Source organism: Asterias amurensis, chromosome 22 (assembly GCF_032118995.1).
Source record: "Asterias amurensis chromosome 22, ASM3211899v1".
Lineage (NCBI taxonomy): Eukaryota > Metazoa > Echinodermata > Asteroidea > Forcipulatida > Asteriidae > Asterias > Asterias amurensis.
Genome location: NC_092669.1, coordinates 12,609,876 through 12,631,999, shown reverse-complemented (window position 1 = coordinate 12,631,999; position 22,124 = coordinate 12,609,876). Strand labels below are relative to the sequence as shown.

Genomic DNA, 22,124 nt, shown 5'->3' with positions numbered 1-22,124 from the left:
CACCAAGGCCAAGGATTTTATAAAACCTGTAAGCACAAAAACTCACATAAGCATAGACAAAAAATTGCCATTACAGAAACGGGCTACCAGCCCACTGACATTGTTGTGACCACTCAATTAACTTTTTTTATTTTGCTTAGCAAAATATTGTGTATTAATTTTTGTCAGGCAGAATTTTGCTTAGCATGTTTCATGAAATTGGGCCCAGGGAGCGGGTCACACATTTCGAAACGAGGGATCCGAAATTTGCGACCACCACCTAGTCCTATCCCTTGTATAGGAGTCACCAAGGCACAGGCAGCGGCGCGTAGCCGGCAGGGAATGGGAGGGGCGCCTCCCACAAAATTTCCAGTGCCTTCCCCCCTCCCCCAAAAAGGGGAAAATTAAGGAAAGATAAACATAGAGGGGGTGGTTTTATATGAACGACGGTGGCCCCGTGAATCACGCCCCTTATTAAAACAAAAGCTCAAAATACTCATACGAAGAAAAATCTTTTTCCCTTTTTTTTTTTAAAAGGCTTTTTATCTTGTTTCCATTATTTTTTAGTATCGGAGGAAGCATTGGGACCAGGAAAATGATAACTCATTTGTTGACGATAAATTCATAGATTTTTGCCGTTTTAACTATAATGAATACATGTAGTTCTTGTATTTAAATTCTTTAACTTTATTTATTTATTTATTATTTATTTATTTTATTTTTTTTTTTTTTTGGGGGGGGGGGGCGTAATTTCTGACGCGGGTCGAAAAAAGATTTCGACAAAATGTAAGCAGCGCCCTCTTTTGAGAAGTTACAGAATTAGTATGGTACCTAAAGTATTGCTATTACGTAGATATTAGTATGAACAAACAAGCACTAATGGAAAACGATTGGGGACTAAGACTGCTGGTCGTTGTTTTGACTTCTGCAACGAAAATAAAGCTTTTATTGTTGTGATGGAAACAGTTCTTTTTAAATCAATATTCTGTTTACTGTCTGTCGTCTGCGAATGCGAGTGTCACCATGGGAATTCACATCAAATCACAGAGAACAGCCAGCCGGAGAATGGGAGTAAATTTCAGGCAGACCACCCGGCATTTTGAGTAAGTTTTGTTGAATCTTGAAAGTTGAATGAACGACGCCAAGCAAGAGTCATGTCTCTTGACATGCCCGGCCGTCTGTCGATTGCATAACGTTCTGATTGAATAGGAATGATTGCTTAGCATGAAATTTTTTCCTTGTTACAAAACAGGATTACCAACCAAATTTTCACGTGATTTTCAAGATTTAGCAAACAACAGCTGAACACAAGTATCAAGCAATATGCAACAAATGAAAATTTGGTTAGTAATCCTGTTTTTACCGAGAAATTTCATGCTAAGCAATTTGTTGTGCTTAGCAGCCCTATGAATAGTAATAATAACCTTATTTCTATATCGCTCTTTACAACTTTATCACTCTATACCTATGTATGTATTGTACACTCATGGAGTTGTTTACACCATGTACACTGCCAAGTTCATTGTTAAAACAGCCCAGACAACAAACAGTAGTGCAGTATCCATAGCTCCATGACCTTTGACACTGAAGTTCATTGTCAACATACAGTACTGCAGTACATTGTATGTTTTACATTGATCCAGCAACTGTGGACACACCCTTCACAGTACATAGTACAAACTTGCTACGTAGGTGTTTTTGTGACTGTATTTGTTGCGACAGAGTTTTGAGTTTTACCATGAAATAAGAGACTGTTGTAAACTCAGTGAACATCCTGACAGGATTGCAGACGTATCTTGGACATCTTTTTGAACAGTACTAAGTGCTTAGGTGAGTACAGATCACAAACTGATTCAACTTTGCTAAAATACTTCAGCTTAATTTAAAACAGGCCTAAGATTGTATACCAATACCACTTACTTTGTGCTCGCTTAGGTGTTGCAGTTTTTGAGAAATGATAGTTAAACAAAGTCACAAAAATAATCTCAGTGAGACAAAAATTATTTTTATGCTAAAACTGCTAGACAAAAATACCTAAGATTTGCAAGGAAAGTGCAGCAGATCCGCTTATTTGTAACAAAATATTGTAAAATACTTGCACCGTAGTGTTCTCAACTATTTAATCAGAAATACTTGATTACGCTAATTCTCTTTATGTCATTTGGCATCCCCAATATTCAGTGCTGAACCAAAGAGCCCACCCATTGGTAATAAATTATTTGTAATTGACTTAAATGGTTGCTTAAAAGCTGATTGATAAATACTACATCAAAGAAATCTTCATGTTCACATAGAATGTTAATGTTTCATTACATTTCCATTAATGTATGATGCATGGTACAATTTGATGTAGAACAGCAAAAGCTGTTTGTGCAAACTGAATGTTAATTCTTTTTATTTGAGGTTGAACAAAGAAACATTTACTGGAGTAGGACTTGAACCAACTGCCTCCAGTTAATATGTGCTGGTGCTCTACTAACTAAGCTATAAGCCATGTGTTGTATGTCTCTCTATGTTGGCTAGATAGGTCAGTTGGTAGAGCGTCGGCACGCTACTTCGAAGGTCGCTGGTTCGAGTCCCACTTTAGTTCAATTTTTTTTGTTCAACCTCCATATCATTTTAAATTTACCGAGTCAGATTGACGTCCCTTGCGGTTTATAATATTTGATTAATTAGTTTGTTAATTGCTCTTTTTTCATTCAGATCAAAATGGCATATTCTAAACCATCACAAGGTTCAGCTCTAGAGAAAATCCGAAAGGATTATCTGGAGTGCAGTATTTGTCACGAGGAGTACACAGAACCCAAACTACTAGACTGTCTTCACAGCTTCTGTAAACACTGTTTACTTGAATATCAGACTACCAACTACAAAGATGCAAAGATGCTTATTTGTCCTTTGTGTCGAAAGGAGACACAACTTCCTGAGACGGGTGTTGAAGATTTCAAGAGTAACTTCATTTTAACGGGTCTTGCAGGTCAACTGGAGCAGGTCAGCCTATCTGCAAACAGCAAGTTGGTCTGTAAATTATGCAAAGAGAAAAATGAAGCAACGTATTTCTGTTGTGACTGCCCCATGATCATCTGTGCAAACTGCGCAGAATTGCACCAGAAAATTCCTTCACTACTTTTCCACACAGTAGTAACATTCAAAGACTTTGTTGATGGAAAGATTGAACAAAAAGGGAGAAGACGCACAAAGCGTCATCCAGAATGCCAAACTCATGAAGGTGAAGTGATGAGGTTCTACTGTACAACATGTGATGTGATGATTTGTAGAGATTGCACTGTCATAGATCACTGTAAACCACAACATGAGTATATTGACTGCAACCAAGCCTCATCCACATATAAACAGTCATTGGCTCAACTCTTTACTCCCCTTGAAGAAACCATGAAGAACCTTGATCAATCTCAAGCAACTGCCTCAACAATGAAAGACAACCTAAACATTGCAGCTAAGAGAACCATGGCAGAGGTGAAGAACAGAGCGGATGAGATCAGGGCTGAGGTAACAGCTCAAGAGAGTCGCATCATGGATGAAATAAAAACTATCCTTAAAGATCGGAACAAGAAATTGGAGGAATTTGAGCAAACGGTGAGTCTAAACTCACAGCAAATAAAGCATTCACTGCAGACTGCCAAAGATGTCAGCACCAATTCATCAGTGCCTGACTTCCTTGCAAGCTATCCAACAATCAGTAAGGACTTGAAATTACTCGGAGATCAAAATCAACCCAAGATAGATTTGACCCTTGACCATCTGAGATTCACTCCAGATGTTTGTGACATCTCCCTGGGTAACCTGAGTACGAAGGAGCCTATGAAGAAGCCAAAGTGGGAGCTTAGTTTGGAGTATGATGAAGGAATCAATGGGGCTTTGGATATTGATGCCTCTGTACCTGGGGATGAGATGGCAGTGGCAGACTACGGGAATAGAAAAGTGGTAATCTACGACACTAAGGGACACCAGAAGAAATCTATTCCATTATCAAGCAGTAAGTTCCCTTCAATTATTTTAGTCAGAGGTATTGTTGTAAATCTCAGATGTAACTTCGCAAAAAGTATTCCTTTAAAATAAGGATTTATTCCAATCCAATACCACAAACAAATCTGAGAACATTTACCAAAGTCAACCATTCAAATGTCCAAACCTCACAGCATTGGTTGTGATCAATACAAGGTTTCCATGGATGGTAGTCAAACTGTATGTCATGAAATTGAATGGTTATTGATATTTCACTGTACCTTGTAGACTAGGACTACATTCATCCGCTGCATGATCACTAAATCCACTCTGCTGCTGTCATTCTGAATAATTGACATTCCTCTATCCAACACCAACAAAGGAAGTTTATACAAAATGATTAAAATAAATATCAATAAGAAATGCAATTTAGGTAAAATCTGAAGAAGAAAAAAAGTTAAAAAGAATGAATTCAGTACAATTTCTTTCTTGATCAGTAGAAATTGTTGTTATTGTTATCCTGGCAGACTGTATACAGTTGAATTGGAAGCAACTTTCAAAGAGCTTTTACAACACAGGAAACATTAAAAAAAAAATCTTTGTATTTGTACAAAAAACAAAATAATGTAAAGTACATTGTGGTTTACAAATGAATCATCATTCATTATATTGGGTCCTATCCATTTGTTCTTTTGTTTTCCAGACCCTCGGGCTGTTGCTGCATTCCAGAATCAGTTAGTGATTGTAGATAGGACCAACTCTGTCAAGATGTACAATAGGAATGGCACTAAGATGTTTGAATTCCACACAGTGCCTCATAGTGAAGTGGGCAAGACTGCAGTACTCCTCCACAATGTAGCAATCATGAAGGATACATCAATCATGGTAGGGGATGTGAAGAGGTCAGTGATAACTAAACACAGATCCAGTGATGGTTCACTCATTGACACTGTTTCAGTTCAGACTAAACCTTACTTCTTGGCCATTGACAGCAAGGACAGAGTTGTAGTCAGTGGTGGGGGGAAACCACAAGTAGACATTGTTGAAGTCACTGGTACTTTATTATTCAGCATCAATCCAAAGATCAATAGTCAACAAGTTCAATCCTGCAGAGGTGTATGCTGTGACAGCTCAGCTATCTACATTGTGTACAATGGGGATTTCAACACTGGTCATATTCATCAGTATGACACTCAGGGGAGATTTCTCAGCTGTATTGCTCAGGGTCTGTACAACCCATGTGGAATCTCATTGACATCAGATGATCAGCAGCTTGCACTGGCAGATTGGAAATCAGTGAAGATTTATAACAAGGTGTAATCTTATCTAATAATGATGGTACTGGTCAAATACTGTCTCATGGATTGGACTGACCATCAAAATATGTCAATCAAATTAAATCCCCAAAATATGCAAATTGTTCACTAAAAAGTTCTTATATTATAACCATTAATTTTCAATTCTCAATATTATGACATTGAGTTGATAAATTTTGTAATACTTGTTTGCTAATCAACTGTAATTGTTGATTTATTTTGCATTTTGCAGTAAAATGTTGTTTTGAGAAAAAAATATCTTGAATACAGGCTTGTCTATTATAAGTGGTTTTGTAAAAACATTCCTTTGGGCAGTAAATAGTATTTGCAAGAAATAGAAGCATGCAGAGGGTTGATTATTACATGTGGTTGTTCATTTGTAGTGCAACCTTTTCCTTTTGATAAGGGAAACAATCTATGAAGTTTAACATTGCATGCAACGAGTTGCTTTGAAAATCATTACTCATCAAAATGTAATAAAACTAACTATTGTATATTTTGCCATAATTTGCTTAGTAAATAAAATCCCCTCTTCTTATTGGAAAAAGTTGTAAGCAATTATGAAAATGCCATAACAGCTAAAATAATGTGAATTGTTTATTTTATTGTTATCATCACATTTAAAGGCACTGGACACACTTGGTTATTGTCAAAGACCAGTCTTCTCAATTGGTGTATCTCAACATAGGCATAAAATAGCAAACCTGTAAAATTGGAACCCAATTGTTCGTAGAAGTTGCGAGAGAGTAATGGAAGAAAAAAAAAAACTTGCCTCACAAGTTGTGTGCTTTCAGATGCTTGATTTCGAGACCTTAGCCGAGGTCTTGATTTCAATTCAAATGTTTTAGTGAGAAATTACTTCTTTCTCATAAACTACCTACTTCAGAGAGAGCCGTTTCTCACCATGTCTCATACTATTGCTCATTACAAAGTAAGTTTTTATGCTAACAATTATTTTGAGTAATTACCAATTGTGTCCAGGGCGTTTAAAGGAACATTACAGAATTGCTCAGATTACAGATTGACATAAAACTTACACGATCTAATGATGGTGATGGCAGAAAACATCCCTTGAAATATTTATGTCTGAAATGTCGCATTTGATTAGAAATAAATAAAACTAATTTCCTGTCTGGAGTTTATTGCTCGGTGAGCGTTTTGCTCATTTATGTTTGGCATCATTCATGTTTTTCACTATTTTCTTGTGACCCAGATGGCCCAATATCTTTGTGCATTCATAAAAGCTATTTAAAACACAGTCGGAAGTGGCTATTTGATTTCATGCTAATTGACCATTTCTCCTAAGCATTCCTTTTTGTACTTTTTGTTGTTGTTTGGGACGGTTTCAGGGAACCCCTACAACAGAAATAATTTTGCCCATATTTCAAATCATTGTTTGCACAGACCGTGGAGGAAGAACTAGACTGTAAAGTAGTTGAATTGTAGTTTTATGGAAATTTATTTGATGGTACTTCTCTGTTTTTTATATTTTCCAAACTTTCCTTTGTGTACATTTGTTGTTGTATGGGAGGGACCTGGGAGACTCTTGCAACAGAAATCATTTTGTCTATGATTTCAAATCATTGTTTGCACAGACTAACTCGACTGTAAAGTAGTTGAATTGTGGTTTTTGGAGTAAGTTTGATCTGTAGGACTATATAACCAAGATTGACATTGCAGTTGATTATTGCTCATGTCAGTTTATTTAATGGTACTTCTCTGTTTTTATAATCCCAACTTTCAATTTTGTACTTTTGTTGTTGTTTATGAGGGTTTCAGGAGACTCTTTCAACAGAATTATTTTGTCCATGATTTCAAATCATTATTTGCACAGACTTTAATGTAGGTGAATTGTAGTTTTTGGAGTAAGTTTGATCTGTATATATAACCAAGATTGACATTGCAGTTGATTATTGCTCATGTAGACTTGTTTAGATGAATGCTATATCTGTCTCTTATTGTACTCTCAACTTTAGACATTGTCAATAAATCAAGATTGACATTGCAGTTGATTAATGCTCATGTAGACTTGTTTAGATGAATGCTATATCTGTCTCTTATTGTACTCCCAACTTTAGACATTGTCAATAAATCTGGAGATGATTCCTACTCTATTATTATTTCTTGTCAAGTGAAGATTTATTCCACTATCTCTCTTCCTTATTTAATTTCCTTTGTCTTGTAAAAACTGCTCTGAGCTAAGAGGTATTTTCCAATTGTACAAACTTGGTCTGTGTGCATTGTGTATAAATCTTGTGGCCTTTTATGAAAACTGGAATGACTGGTACCCCTGAACAAAGAAACTGATAAAATAGGAAGACCGCCAACATAGGACTAGCTCACTCAGTTGGAAGAGCGCCGGCATAAATCTGGAGGTCGTTGGTTTGAGTCCCACTCTAGACAATTTTCCTTTTTTCAACCCCAAATCATTTTTTAAAGTTCATAATTCCATACATTTACAATGTTTGATCATGACAGTATTCTTTAAATGATTAGTCCGAGTCAATAAGTTGGTAATACATACTTCTAGATTCTATAATTAACGTGAAATTTTGCTTAGCACAATTTGCTATGGGACTCTAGCATAAAATGAACTTGTGCCTAGCACCAATTGGGCAAAGAAGAACTCTGGTGTACATTTTTATTTTAGTTGCTGTGATTTCATCACAAAATAATTTGAGACAAGTCATGTTTTTTTATAATCCGACTTGAAATAAAATACGAAAGTGCACCTGTGTGCTGTTTCATTTCCCGTAGCATACAGGGCCCTATTTCATAAAGCCTGTAAGCACAAACATTTGCTTAGCATGAAATTTCTTCCTTGTTAAAAACAGGATTACAAACCAAATTTCCCCAAGATTTTCAGGATTTAGCAAACAGCTAAGTATCAAGCAATGCAACAAATGAAAATTTGGTTGGTAATCCTGTTTTTACCAGAGAAGAAATTTAATTGTGCTTAGCAGCTGTATGAAATTGGGTCCAGACCTTTCATACTGTAGACGGTAGTAATATATATAATAACCTATTTCTATATCGCTCTTTACAACTTCATCACTCTATGTATGTATCGTATTGTGCACTCATGGAGTTGTTTACAGTACACCATGTACACTGCCAAGTTCATTGATAACAGCCCAGACAACGTGCAGTATCGCTAGCTCCATGACCTTTGACACTGAAGTTCATTGTCAACATACACAATGTACAGTACTGCATTACCAAAGTTGTACCTGTACATGTAATATGCATTAATCCAGTAACTGTGGACACACCCTGCACAGTACATAGTACAAACTTGCTACGTAGGTGTTTTTGTGACTATTTGTTGCGACATAATCCTGCGTTCTAAACTGGTTCTAGACTGGTGTAAACTCAGTGAACATCCTGACACTGACAAGATTGCAGACGTATCTTGGACATCTTTTCCAACAGTACTAAGTGCTTAGGTGAGTACAGATCACAATCTGATTCATTTATGCTCAAATACTTTGCCAGCTTATTTAAAACAGGCCTAAGATTGTATATTATTACCAAGACCACTTAAATTGTGCAGTACATCATTTTATGCTCACTGAGGATGTGTAGTTTTTGAGAAATTATAGTAAAACAAAGTCACAAAAATAATTTCAGTGAGACAAAAATTACTTTTATGCTAAAACTGAGACAAAAATAAGTATTTGCAAGAAAAGTGCAGCAGATCCGCTTTGTAACAAAAAATTGTAAAATACTTGAACCTTAGTGTTAACAACTATTTAATCAGATTACGCTAGTTCTCTTTATGTCATTTAGCATCCCCAATATTCAGTGCTGAACTAAAGAGTCCCACCCATTGGTAACAAATTATTGGTAATTGACTTAAAATTGATGCTTAAATGGTTGCTTAAAAGCTGATTGAAAAATACTACATCAAAGAAATTTTCATGTTCACATAGAATGTTAATGTTTCATTACATTACCATTTAATGTATGATGCATGGTTCATTTTGATGTAGAATAGCAACAGCTGTTTGTGCAAATTACATGTTAATTCTTTTTATTTGGGGTTGAACCAAGACAATTTTACTAGAGTGGTACTTGAACCAACGGCCTCCAGATAATATGTGCTGGCGCTCTACAAACTGAGCTATAAGCCATGTGTTGTATGTCTCTCTATGTTGGCTAGATAGCTCAGTTGGTAGAGCGTTGGCATGCTACTTCGAAGGTCGCTGGTTCGAGTCCCACTTTAGTCCAATTTTTTTTGTTCAACCCATTTTATTTCAAGTTTACCGAGTCAGATTCCCTTGCGGTTTATAATATTTGATTAATTAGTTTGTTAATTGTGGTTTTTTTTATTCAGATCAAAATGGCATATTCTAAACCATCACAAGGTTCAGCTCTAGAGAAAATCCGAAAGGATTATCTGGAGTGCAGTATTTGTCACGAGGAGTACACGGAACCCAAACTACTAGACTGTCTTCACAGCTTCTGTAAACACTGTTTACTTCAATATCTCACTACCAACTACAAAGATGCAAAGATGCTTACTTGTCCTTTGTGTCGAAAGGAGACACAACTTCCTGAGACGGGTGTTGAAGATTTCAAGAGTAACTTCATTTTAACGGGTCTTGCAGGTCAACTGGAGCAGGTCAGCTTATCTGCAAACAGCAAGTTGGTCTGTAAATTATGCAAAGAGAAAAATGAAGCAACGTATTTCTGTTGTGACTGCCTCATGATCATCTGTGCAAACTGCAATGAAATACACAATCAAATTCCAGCATCGGCAAGCCATACAGTAGCGACTTTGAAAGATATTAGTGATGGAAAGATTGCAATGAAAAAGACAAAACCAAAGCGTCATCCAGAATGCCAAACTCATGCAGGTGAAGTGATGAGGTTCTACTGTACAACATGTGATGTGATGATTTGTAGAGATTGCACTGTCATAGATCACCGTAATCCACAACATGAGTATATTGACTGCGACCAAGCCTCATCCACATATAAACAGTCATTGGCTCAACTCTTTCCTCCCCTTGAAGAAACCCTGAAGAACCTTGATCAATCTCAAGCAACTGCCTCAACAATGAAAGACAACCTAAACATTGCAGCTAAGAGAACCATGGCAGAGGTGAAGAACAGAGCGGATGAGATCAGGGCTGAGGTAACAGCTCAAGAGAGTCGCATCATGGATGAAATACAAACTATTCTTAAAGATCGGAACAAGAAATTGGAGGAATTTGAGCAAACGGTGAGTCTAAACTCACAGCAAATAAAGCATTCACTGCAGACTGCCAAAGATGTCGGCACCAATTCATCAGTGCCTGACTTCCTTGCAAGCTATCCAACAATCAGTAAGGACTTGAAATTACTTGGAGATCAAAATCAACCCAAGATAGATTTGACCCTTGACCATCTGGGATTCAATCCAGGGGTTTGTGACATCTCCCTGGGTAATCTGAGTATTAAGGAGTCTATGAAGGAGCCAAAGTGGGAGCTTAGTTTGGAGTGTGATGTAGAAGTCATTGGGGCTTGGAATATTGATGCCTCTGTACCTGGGGATGAGATGGCAGTGGCAGACCACGGGAATAGAAGAGTGGTAATCTACGACACTAAGGGACGCCAGAAGAAATCTATCCCACTATCAAGAAGTAAGTTCCCTACAAATCTTGTAGTCAGAGGTATATTGTTGTAAATCTCAGATAAAACTTAGCAAAAAGTACTCTTGAATAATTAGTTTTCAGGTTGACAGTCGAAGAGTATTCCATTAAAATAAGGATTTATTCTAATCCAATACCACAAACAAATCTGAGAATATTTACCAAACATTGTTTCAGTTCTCAACTAAAGTCAACCATTAAAATGTTCAAACATCACAGCATTGGTTGTGATCAATACAAGGTTTCCATGGTAGTCAAACTGTATGTCATTAAATTGAATGGTTATTGATATTTTACTTAACCTTGTAGACTAGGACTACATTCATCTGCTGCATGATCACTAAATCCCCTCTGCTGGTGTCATTCTCAATAATTGACATTCCTCTATCCAACACCAACAAAGGAAATTTATACAAAATGATTAAAATAAATATCAATAAGTATTGCAATTTAGGTTAAATCTGAAAAAAAGGTTAAAAAGAATGAATTCAGTACAATTTCTTTCTTGATCAGTAGAAATTGTTGTTATTGACACTGTCAGACTGTACATGTATACAGTTGAATTGGAAGCAACTTTCAAAGAGCTTTTACAACACAGGAAACATTTTTTTAAAATCATCTCTTTGTATTTGTACAAAAATCAAAATAATTTAAAGTACATTGTAATTTGCAAATGAATCATCATTCATTATATTAGGTCCTATCCATTTGTTCTTTTGTTTTCCAGACCCTGTGGCTGTTGCTGCATTCCAGAATCAGTTAGTGATTGTAGATGGGACTAACTCTGTCAAGATGTACAATAGGAATGGCACCAAGATGTTTGAATTCCACACAGTGCCTCATAGTGAAGTGGGCAAGACATCAGTACAACTCAGCAGTGTAGCAATCATGAAGGATACATCAATCATGGTCGGGGATGTGGGGAGGTCAGTTATAACTAAACACAGATCCAGTGATGGTTCACTCATTGGCACTGTTTCAGTTCAGACTAAACCTTGCTACTTGGCCATTGACAGCAAGGACAGAGTTGTAGTCAGTGGTGGGGGGAAACAACAAGTAGACATTGTTGAAGTCACTGGTACTTTATTATTCAGCATCAATCCAAAGATCGATAGTCAACAAGTTACATCCTGCTGTGGTGTATGCTGTGACAGCTCAGCTATCTACATTGCAGTGAGCAATGGGGATTGCAACACTGGTTATATTCATCAGTATGACACTCAGGGTAGATTTCTCAGCTGTATTGCTCAGGGTCTGTATGACCCATGTGGAATCTCATTGACATCAGATGGTCAGCAGCTTGCAGTGGCAGATTGGAAATCAGTGAAGATTTATAACAAGGTGTAATCTTATCTAATAATGATGGTACTGGTCAAATACTGTCTCATGGATTGGACTGACCATCAAAATATGTCAATCAAATTAAATCCCCAAAATATGCAAATTGTTCACTAAAAAGTTCTTATATTATAACCATTAATTTTCAATTCTCAATATTATGACATTGAGTTGATAAATTTTGTAATACTTGTTTGCTAATCAACTGTAATTGTTGATTTATTTTGCATTTTGCAGTAAAATGTTGTTTTGAGAAAAAAATATCTTGAATACAGGCTTGTCTATTATAAGTGGTTTTGTAAAAACATTCCTTTGGGCAGTAAATAGTATTTGCAAGAAATAGAAGCATGCAGAGGGTTGATTATTACATGTGGTTGTTCATTTGTAGTGCAACCTTTTCCTTTTGATAAGGGAAGCAATCTATGAAGTTTAACATTGCATGCAACGAGTTGCTTTGAAAATCATTACTCATCAAAATGTAATAAAACTAATTATTGTATATTTTGCCATAATTTGCTTTGTAAATAAAATCCCCTCTTCTTATTGGAAAAAGTTGTAAGCAATTATGAAAATGCCATAACAGCTAAAATAATGTGAATTGTTTATTTTATTGTTATCATCACATTTAAAGGCACTGGACACACTTGGTTATTGTCAAAGACCAGTCTTCTCAATTGGTGTATCTCAACATAGGCATAAAATAGCAAACCTGTAAAATTGGAACCCAATTGTTCGTAGAAGTTGCGAGAGAGTAATGGAAGAAAAAAAAAAACTTGCCTCACAAGTTGTGTGCTTTCAGATGCTTGATTTCGAGACCTTAGCCGAGGTCTTGATTTCAATTCAAATGTTTTAGTGAGAAATTACTTCTTTCTCATAAACTACCTACTTCAGAGAGAGCCGTTTCTCACCATGTTCCATACTATTGCTCATTACAAAGTAAGTTTTTATGCTAACAATTATTTTGAGTAATTACCAATTGTGTCCAGGGCGTTTAAAGGAACATTACAGATCTGCTCAGATTACAGATTGACATAAAACTTACACGATCTAATGATGGTGATGGCAGAAAACATCCCTTGAAATATTTATGTCTGAAATGTCGCATTTGATGAGAACTAAATAAAACTAATTTCCTGTCTGGAGTTTATTGCTCGGTGAGCGTTTTGCTCATTTATATTTTGCATCATTGTCATGTTTTTCACTATTTTCTTGTGACCCAGATGGCCCAATATCTGTGTGCATTCATAAAAGTTATTTCCAAACTTTCCTTTGTGTACATTTGTTGTTGTTTGGGAGTGAGTGACTCTGGAGACTCTTGCAACAGAAATCATTTTGTCCATGATTTCAAATCATTGTTTGCAAAGACTGACTAGACTGTAAAGTAGTTGAATTGTAGTTTTTGGAGTAAGTTTGACCTTTCTATTAACCAAGATGGACATTGCAGTTGATTATTGCTCATGTAGACTTGTTTAGATGAATGCTATATCTGTCTCTTATTATACTCCCAACTTTAGACATTGTCAATAAATCTAGATTGATATTGCAGTTGATTATTGCTTATGTAGACTTGTTTAGATGAATTCTATATGCTGTGTGATTATTTGTTTTTGTTCTAAGTTAAACTCCTTTCCGTATGACTTATTCATTAACTGTAATTTGTTTTTATATAAATTGTTACCCTCCCCAGGGTTACGGGGTGTGTTCCAGTTTGGAATAAAACATAATACAATACAATACAATACAATTAATCTGGAGGTCTTTGGTTTGAGTCTCACCCTAGACAATTTTTTTGTCCAACCCCAAATCACTTTTAAGAGTTCACAATTCCATACATTGATAGGCTTGCTACATTGTTTGATCATGACATTAATCTATAAATGATAATTCTGAATCAATAAGTTGGTTACATACTTCTAGATTCTGTAATTAACGTGAAGTTTTGCTTAGCACAATTTGCTATGGGACTCGAGCATGAAACGAATTTGTGCTTAGCACCAATTGGGCAAAGAAGAACTTTGGTGTACAGTTTTATATTAATTGCTGTGATTTCATCACAAACTGATTTGAGACAAGTCATGGTTTTATAATCTGACTAAACATGCTAAATGAAATACAAAAGTGCATTTATAAATACTTCAAGGTTCCATATAAAACAAGAATTTTAATATTTTGAAACGTGATATTTTTTTTATTTTTTTTATTTTTTATTTATCAATTTTTTAAAGAATCGTCTCCCTTTAAGTGATACTTCTCAATCCCTTTAAATGATGTTCCTCAATCAATAAATCTTTTATGAAGGTTCTATAATGTATTAACCAGATAACAAGAGACTGAATAAATTGTGACGCCCTTATGAAATTCTTTGTTCGTTATCTTGCAGCTCAATCCGGCTATGGAACTAACAAGACCCGTCTTGGGAAGGACTCCGTGGGTGACTTTGATTGTTGTTGCTTGACCCTACAGCCCTGCGCCAACCCAGTCATAACGTATGTACTGTATATACCCTATTCACAACGCTCAGCACACATACACGCACACCTCCTCTCCGCAATTTGTGTGTCAAAAACGCGCAGAAAAGGATGGTGTCTGCGAACAATGTGCGTCGACCATTTCTGCCTTTTTGGGGATCCATTCCTTTCGTGCACATTTTTGACCCACAAAATGGCAATCAGGAGATGCGCCTTTATTTTCGCTGCGGGATGTGAAAAGGGCCTACCGTCCCTTGGGTTGACTTGTTTAATACCCCTGGATGAAGAGAAGCAATTATTGGGAAAGTATCTTGCCATGACTGGGATTCGAACCCACACCCCGATGACTTAAAGGCAGTGGACACTATTATTAGCATAACACCTTACTTGGTAACGAGTAATAGGAGAGGTTGATAGTAGAAAACATTGTGAGAAACGGCTCCCTCTGAAGTGATGTACATTAGTTTTCGAGAAAGATGTTATTTTCCACGAATTTGATTTCGAGACCTCAGATATAGAATTTGAGATCACGAAATCATTCATCTGAAAGCACAAAATTTCACAGGTTTTTTATTTTATGCATGTTGAGATACACCAAGTTAGAAGACTGGTCTTTGACAATTACCACTAGTGTCTATGTCAACCAGAACTGGAATTCGATGTTCTTAAACACTCGGCCATGACACTCTTAACCCCAAATCTTATCTTTTCCAGTGAGGAGGGGTATCTGTATGACAAGGAGGCAATTATTGAGTATGTCTTGAAGCAGAAACAAGACTATGAGAAACAGATGAAGGAATACCATCGTCAGTGTCGCCTCCAACAGGTTTGTATTTTTATTTTATTTTTTTCGGGAGTGGGGGGGGGGGTATGGGTTTATTGCGCCTTGAAAACCCAGGAGGGCGGATATGTGCGTATGTAAATATTATTATTAGTATTAGGCGTTAGGGATGTGATTTCTACGTTTCTATGGAATCATCTTCTTCATGGCCGAGCGGTTAAGAGCACCGGATTCAAGCTCTGGTGTTTGACCAGCAGAGTGTGGGTTCGAGTCCCGGTTGTGACACTTTCTACGTAAAATTGGGGAGGTTGTGCTTTCTCTGCTCTACCGGCCAGGCTTCGGACTGATGATACCTAAGCCTACATCCGTATGGACTGTAAAAGGGGCAACCCTGTTTCAGCCCTAGGAGTAGGTGGCAACAGCCTCTGGGAAAAAAAAAAATTGTAGCCCACACCTTGAAGTGGCCTTCAGGCCTTGTGTGTCTGGCGACGTGCATAAAAATAAAATAAAAATCAGGCATTCTCATTTATTAACCAATTTCAAAACTTTGCTTCAATCTCACCTTTTTTTGAAGCCTACTGTACTGGTGCCTTATAAATTTAACGATGGTTTGTTTTGAGTTATCTGGACTTTGTCTAAATTTGCGAACTTGCGCCCTTGAATGGCATTTTTGTCAGAAACTTTTATAAAGGCTGTTTATAATTATTATAATTCATTTGATAAATTTGTTTTTAATTTTTTTTTTAGGAAGAGGTGAGCCAAGTGAAGAAGACGGTGAAGGAAGACAAGGTCAAGGCTTTCATTGAGAAAGGTACGGAGATGGAATTCTTAGAACATGACTTTAAAGGGTCGCCTCTTAAAGGCAGTGGACACTATTGGTAAATACTCAAAGTAATTATTAGCACAAAACCTTACTTGGTAACGAGCAATGGAGAGCTGTTGATAGCATAAAACATTGTGAGAAACGGCTCCCTCTGAAGTAACGTAGTTTTCGAGAAATGGTGATTTTCTTTGAATTTAATAATAATAATAATATCAAAGTCTTTAGCTTACGTATCTACCAAACAAGGTACTCAAGGCGCTGAGTATATACAAACTTTCAGAAAGATAGGTTATTGCAGTGATGAATTCTGAGACCCAATTATGTAGCACCTGATAATGGTTTACAAGGTGCTGTGGCGCATACAGCAGCCACAGCCTGGAACACCGGGGCGAACCCCTACTCTTTTCGATAAAGTGCACTGGGTTCTTTTTACATGCGTTACACAACACATGGGACCAACTGCTTGACGTCAAATCCCGCTCTAGCCATTTTTTTTAATTTTAATTAATCATCCTCAAATCTCCATATTATTTAAAATGGACAAAAAACATTACCTGCCTTTTCCGTCCATTATAAAAATATATTTTTTTTTTTTCGCCGTTCATCCCTGAAAATGGTATCAAAATGTGTGAATTTATTTATTTATTTTTTTCCAGAGCGTAGTATCACCAGTAAGCCCCTCAACCCCTTCTCTGAGGCCCCACCCACCAAAAGGGCCAAACTTGATCATTCCGAGACCCCAAGCACTAGCACCAGCAGCAGCAGCGGCACTGCAGCAGCAGCAGCAGCTGTCTCTGAAAACGGCGACAAGAAATCAGAACTTCCAAGTTTCTGGATTCCATCTTTAACACCTCAAGCCAAAGCGACTTTAATTGAAAAACCTGTAAGCATTTTCTTTTTAAGTCTGAAAGGAACATTACAGATTTGGTTTTGCTAGCAAAAAAGTTGCTTGCAGTGTAAGCACTTTATGTAATACACCATATACATAAACCATGGAGGAAGAAAGTAGACATAAACTGATAAACCTGTAGAAGTTTGAGATCGATCGCCCATCTGGGTCACGAGAGAATAGTGAACAACCAATAACACATTTTGCATTGCATCAATGCCAAAACAAAAATGAATAAAACGCTCACTGAGCGATAAACTCCAAATGCGAAATTGGATTATTTATTTCTCATTAAATATGAAATTTCAGACGGAATCACCATCATTAGACCATGTAAGTCTTATGTAAATCTGTGACCTTCACGATTTTTGTTTCTTACCAGTTCTGTAACATTCCTTTAAAGAATTTGGGTACTTTTTAAAAATATCCACAGGTTTACATTTTACTGACACTGTTTGAAGATACAGATAGTGCAAAGTTTCCCTTCAAATATTAATTACTGAGGTGCTGTAGTTTTTGAGAAATGAGTAAAACAAGTCACAAAATAATTTTTGTCTTACACAATATAGAACGCGCCTCCGAACAATGCGCGGAATTTTGGGTGTCAACTCTCTGTTGTGCATGTTTGTATAAGATTTTGACACCCAAAATGACACCCAGGATAGGCACATGTGAGTACGCTGCGCGTATTGCAAGGGGTCTATTGTTATCAAAAATTACGCTTTTATTGCGTTATTTTCTTTTTGTCACAGCACCTTTATCTACATAAAAATAGCACTTTGTATAAACTTATTATCGCACTTTCAAATCTACAGAGCAAAGCAGTTTACTGCCCCATGAGCAAGAAGCCTCTGAGGATAAAGAACCTTATCCAGGTGAACTTCGTACGAGCTGATGACGTCAACGACAAGCGCCCTCTGGTGGCCAAGCAGATCCGCTATAAATGTGCTGTCACGCATGACATCTTATCAAACAAGACGCCTTGTGCTGTGCTGCGACCAAGGTAGATTTATGTGACTGTATACAAATATATTATTTAAGCCTGTTGAATATTTTCACAGAACACAGGATATAGTGCTTATAAAACACGTAACAAAAATTATATTATTTGACCTGATGCAAAACTTACATCTAAACTGTTAATATATAAGGGTTTACAAGGTTCTACGGCGCAAACAGCAGCCTTAGCCAGGAACACCGGGGCGAACCCCTTTTCTTTTTGATAAGTGCACTGGGTTCTTTTACATGCGTTTCACAACACATGGGACCAACGGCTTTACGTCCCATCCGAAGGACGAAGCAATGGTTAAATGTCTTGCTTGAGTGTCATGACTGGGGATTCCAACCCACACTCTGCTGATCAGAAACACCAGAGTTTGAATTCGGTACTCTTTTAATTGCTCGGCCACGACACTTCCAGCGTACTTTCACACTTCAATATTTACTGCCTTGTAAAGTATTAACTGGTGGATGGGCTGGGCTCGTTGGTACATAAAGGTGGGAGTCCTTAACAACCAGTTATTCTCAGAATCAACACTACTCAAGAGATTTTCACATGGTGCTACTGCAAACATCTCTCAGTTGTACTTCTACCACGCAAAATTTATAATCCTACTTTAAGTATTAACTTGTACTTTTCCATTGTTTTTTCTAAGTGGGAAGGTCGTCACGATGGACTGTATCAAGAAAATCATAAAGAAGGACATGACGGACCCCTTCACAGGAGACACACTGAAGGAGAATGACATCATCAAAATCAGACGGGTAAGTTTTATACGAATAGCGTAGACTATCTTCAGGTGATCCCCTGGCTACCGCTTCCAAGGTTGAGTTGTAAACTTGGGGGCGATTCCGGGTCACACAGGGAGGTAGTGCTTTCTGCTCTACCGGCCAGGCTTCGGACTGATGATACCCAAGCCTACATCCGTGTGGACTATTAAAGGGGTAACCCTGTTTCAGCCCTTGGAGTAGGTGGCAACAGCCTCTGGAAAAAACAATTGTAGTCCACACCTTGAAGTGGCCTTCAGGCCTTGTGTGTCTGGCAACTTGCTTTTTTCTTTTTTTTCTTTTTGTGTGTGGCATGTCTTAGCCCACGGGACCCCCAGCAGAGTGCTTGTTCGATCCTGACCATGACACTTGTGCCCTTGATGATTAAGGCACTTATGCATAAATGCTTTGTAAAAAGTTAGGGAGGTAGTGCATTCTGCTCTACCAGCCAGGCTCCTAGTGGATGATACCCATGCCTACATCCTTATGGACTGTGAAGGGGGTAACCCTGTTTCAGCCCCAGGAGTAGGTGGCAACATGCCCCTGGTGGCAGTAGCCCTCTCCTATAGTGTATTCTGCTCTACCAGTCAGGCTCCTAGTGGATGATACCCATGCCTACATCCTTACAATGACAAGTGTCTAAAAGTCTGTATTTAATAATGTTAATTTTTTTATTTCAACTGCTCAGGGAGGAACTGGATTTGCGAGTGCTGCAGAGTCTTCGCTTGAAGCCAAGAAAGCCAGGCCAGTCATGATGGCGTCGTGATTAATAAGAACGCCCACGAGTCACATCTATGGCTCCAGATCGTCCCCTTGGGTTGATTTCACAAAGAGTTAAGACTAGTACTAACTTAGGAGTAGTCTTAGGAGATACTAAAAACCTAAGGCTAGTCCTTAGTTAGGACTAGTCCTTAGTTAGGACTAGTCCTTAGTTAGGACTAGTCCTTAGTTAGGACTAGTCCTTAGTTAGGACTAGTCCTTAGTTAGGACTAGTCCTTAGTTAGGACTAGTCCTTAGTTGGACTAGTCTTTAGTTGGACTAGTCCTTATTTAGGACTAGTCCTAGGAGATATTAAAAACATAAAGGATTTGGGTACTTTTCAAAATGTCCATAGATTTACATTAAACCTACAGGGTTTGAAGATAATGATAGTGGAAAGCTTCCCTTCAAATAATATTACTTACTGAGGTGCTGTAGTTTTTGAGAAATGAGTAAAACAATGTCATGAAAATCTGTTTGTAAATGCTTAAAATAATTTTCGTCTCATGAGACGAAAATTATTTTAATGACATTGTTGTACTCATTTCCCAAAAAACTACAGCATCTCAGCACGTAATATTTTCAGGGAAGCTTTCTACTATCATTATCTTCAAACTGTGTAAGTTTAGTGTAAATCTGTGGACATTGTGTTTTTTGTCCTACAAAAAGTACAAACACTCAAAGGCCTGCTAGTCCTAAGTCGAGAAAAGACTAGTCTTAACTCTTTGTGATATCCTGACCTGGAACCACGCCCCCTCCCCAGTCTCCGCCCACTACTTATCCCCGCTTCCCACTCCATAATTAATGTTGTGTTTATTTGGTTTATTTCTTGGGTGAAAAAAAAAAATCTGGGGGAAGTAGGGGTGAGTTTTGGCAGCTGTAACCATCAACTATTTCGGTTATTGACTTGTGATTAACCAATGGCTCAATCAACCAAAGAAGTTATTTGTTACGACCGCCTATTAGGGATTATTTTCCCTGCGGCGACTAAATCGCTTCTGATATTCAGCGGTTTCTCCAAAACGCTGCCACCTTTTAGAATGAAATTTTCACAGGTTAGTTTTATTGTTTATAATATTTACATTCAAAAAGGATTAAAACAATCATTGGGTTCCAAAAACCAAAGGTATACTTTGCCTTTAAAGACAGTGGACACTATTGGTAATTGTCAAAGACCAGTCTTCTCACTTGGTGTATCTCAACATTATGCATAAAATAACAAACCAGTGAAAATTTGAGCTCAATCGGTCATTGAAGTTGGGAGATAATTATGAAAGAAAAAACACCCTTGTAGTTGTGTGCTTTCAGATGCTTGATTTCGAGACCTCAAAATTCTAAATCTGAGGTCTTGAAATCAAATTCGTGGCAATTTACTTCTTTCTCGAAAACTACTCCACTTCAGAGGGAGCCGTTTCTCACATTGTTTTATACTATCAACCTAATTTTGATTAATTACCAATAGTGTCCACTGCCTTTAATACTTTCCCTTTAAAGAAGACAATGATGTAAGATGCTTACTGGGACACTGTTTTCCAATATGGAGTATTTAAAACCTGTTTATTTGCATTTCCTTTTTGGTGGTTTGGGGGGGGGGGGGCGGGTGGTCAATAACAGTTTTCGGCATTGTACAGGATTAGTAAAGATTTAAAACATTGGTTAATTTTAATCTGAAATCTTTTCTGATTTGAGAACCATTTTTTTCTATGAAATATTTCCCTCTGAAATGACTTCTAGCCCAATGCAGAAAGCGCACAATATCATTCTTCTGATCCAGATGGTTGATCGATCTCAAACTTCTAAACCCTTGTCAGTTTATGTATATGGTGGATTACAAAAAGTTCTTACACTGCCAGCAACTGTTTTGTTATCAAAAAAAAAACAATTCTGTAATATTCCTTTAAGCCTGTTTGACAATTCATTTACATCTATTAGATATTCCACAGTAAACAAAAACAGTCTGGTTACTCTCATGAGCATTGTGTGTATCCAAAACCCTGTCAGTCAGGGAATAAGACTTAAAATGGCTGACTCAAGAATATGGCAGTTTTTGAAAAAGAAAATAGACTTGGCTGTTGCAAACTACTTACCAATCAAAAGAATATTTATGGTATAACTGCACACATGACAAGTATGTGTATAAAAGGCTCATGTGTATAATTTGTTTTTATTTTTAACATTTTGAGGGAAACCACAGATCGTTCATTTATGACAGCAAGCCAAGTTTAATATTTACCTTTAAATTGTGTTAATTAAATATTATTTTAATGTCTGTAATAAATAAAGGTTTTTAAAATGTAGATAATTTGTTCCATGGTCAGTAGTGAATAATTAATTTTTTTGAGTCAATTTCCTTTCATTTTCTTTACTAGAGTTTATTTTGGTGAGGGGAAAACTTCACACAA

The 22,124-nt window shown here is 37.1% G+C and overlaps 3 protein-coding genes across 3 annotated transcripts; all 3 read left to right on the top strand.

Annotated features, from left to right (window-relative positions):
* Nucleotides 1-902: 902 nt before the first annotated feature.
* LOC139953594 (nitric oxide synthase-interacting protein-like) lies at nt 903-21,318 on the top strand. The gene is made up of 8 exons (XM_071953060.1): nt 903-1,082; nt 14,616-14,721; nt 15,418-15,529; nt 16,232-16,295; nt 16,964-17,190; nt 18,012-18,199; nt 18,852-18,960; nt 19,652-21,318. Exons 3-8 carry the CDS (start codon nt 15,494-15,496, stop codon nt 19,727-19,729), a joined length of 702 nt encoding a protein of 233 aa, XP_071809161.1. The 5' UTR covers nt 903-1,082; nt 14,616-14,721; nt 15,418-15,493; the 3' UTR covers nt 19,730-21,318.
* Nucleotides 1,122-7,353, top strand: LOC139953590 (E3 ubiquitin-protein ligase TRIM56-like). Its single transcript, XM_071953057.1, has 3 exons — nt 1,122-1,809; nt 2,683-3,976; nt 4,649-7,353. The coding sequence occupies exons 2-3, from the start codon at nt 2,689-2,691 to the stop codon at nt 5,263-5,265; spliced, it is 1,905 nt and encodes a 634-aa protein (XP_071809158.1). The 5' UTR covers nt 1,122-1,809; nt 2,683-2,688; the 3' UTR covers nt 5,266-7,353.
* On the top strand, nt 8,558-14,607 carry LOC139953589 (E3 ubiquitin-protein ligase TRIM56-like). The gene is made up of 3 exons (XM_071953056.1): nt 8,558-8,707; nt 9,598-10,888; nt 11,625-14,607. The coding sequence occupies exons 2-3, from the start codon at nt 9,604-9,606 to the stop codon at nt 12,242-12,244; spliced, it is 1,905 nt and encodes a 634-aa protein (XP_071809157.1). The 5' UTR covers nt 8,558-8,707; nt 9,598-9,603; the 3' UTR covers nt 12,245-14,607.
* Nucleotides 21,319-22,124: the final 806 nt, after the last annotated feature.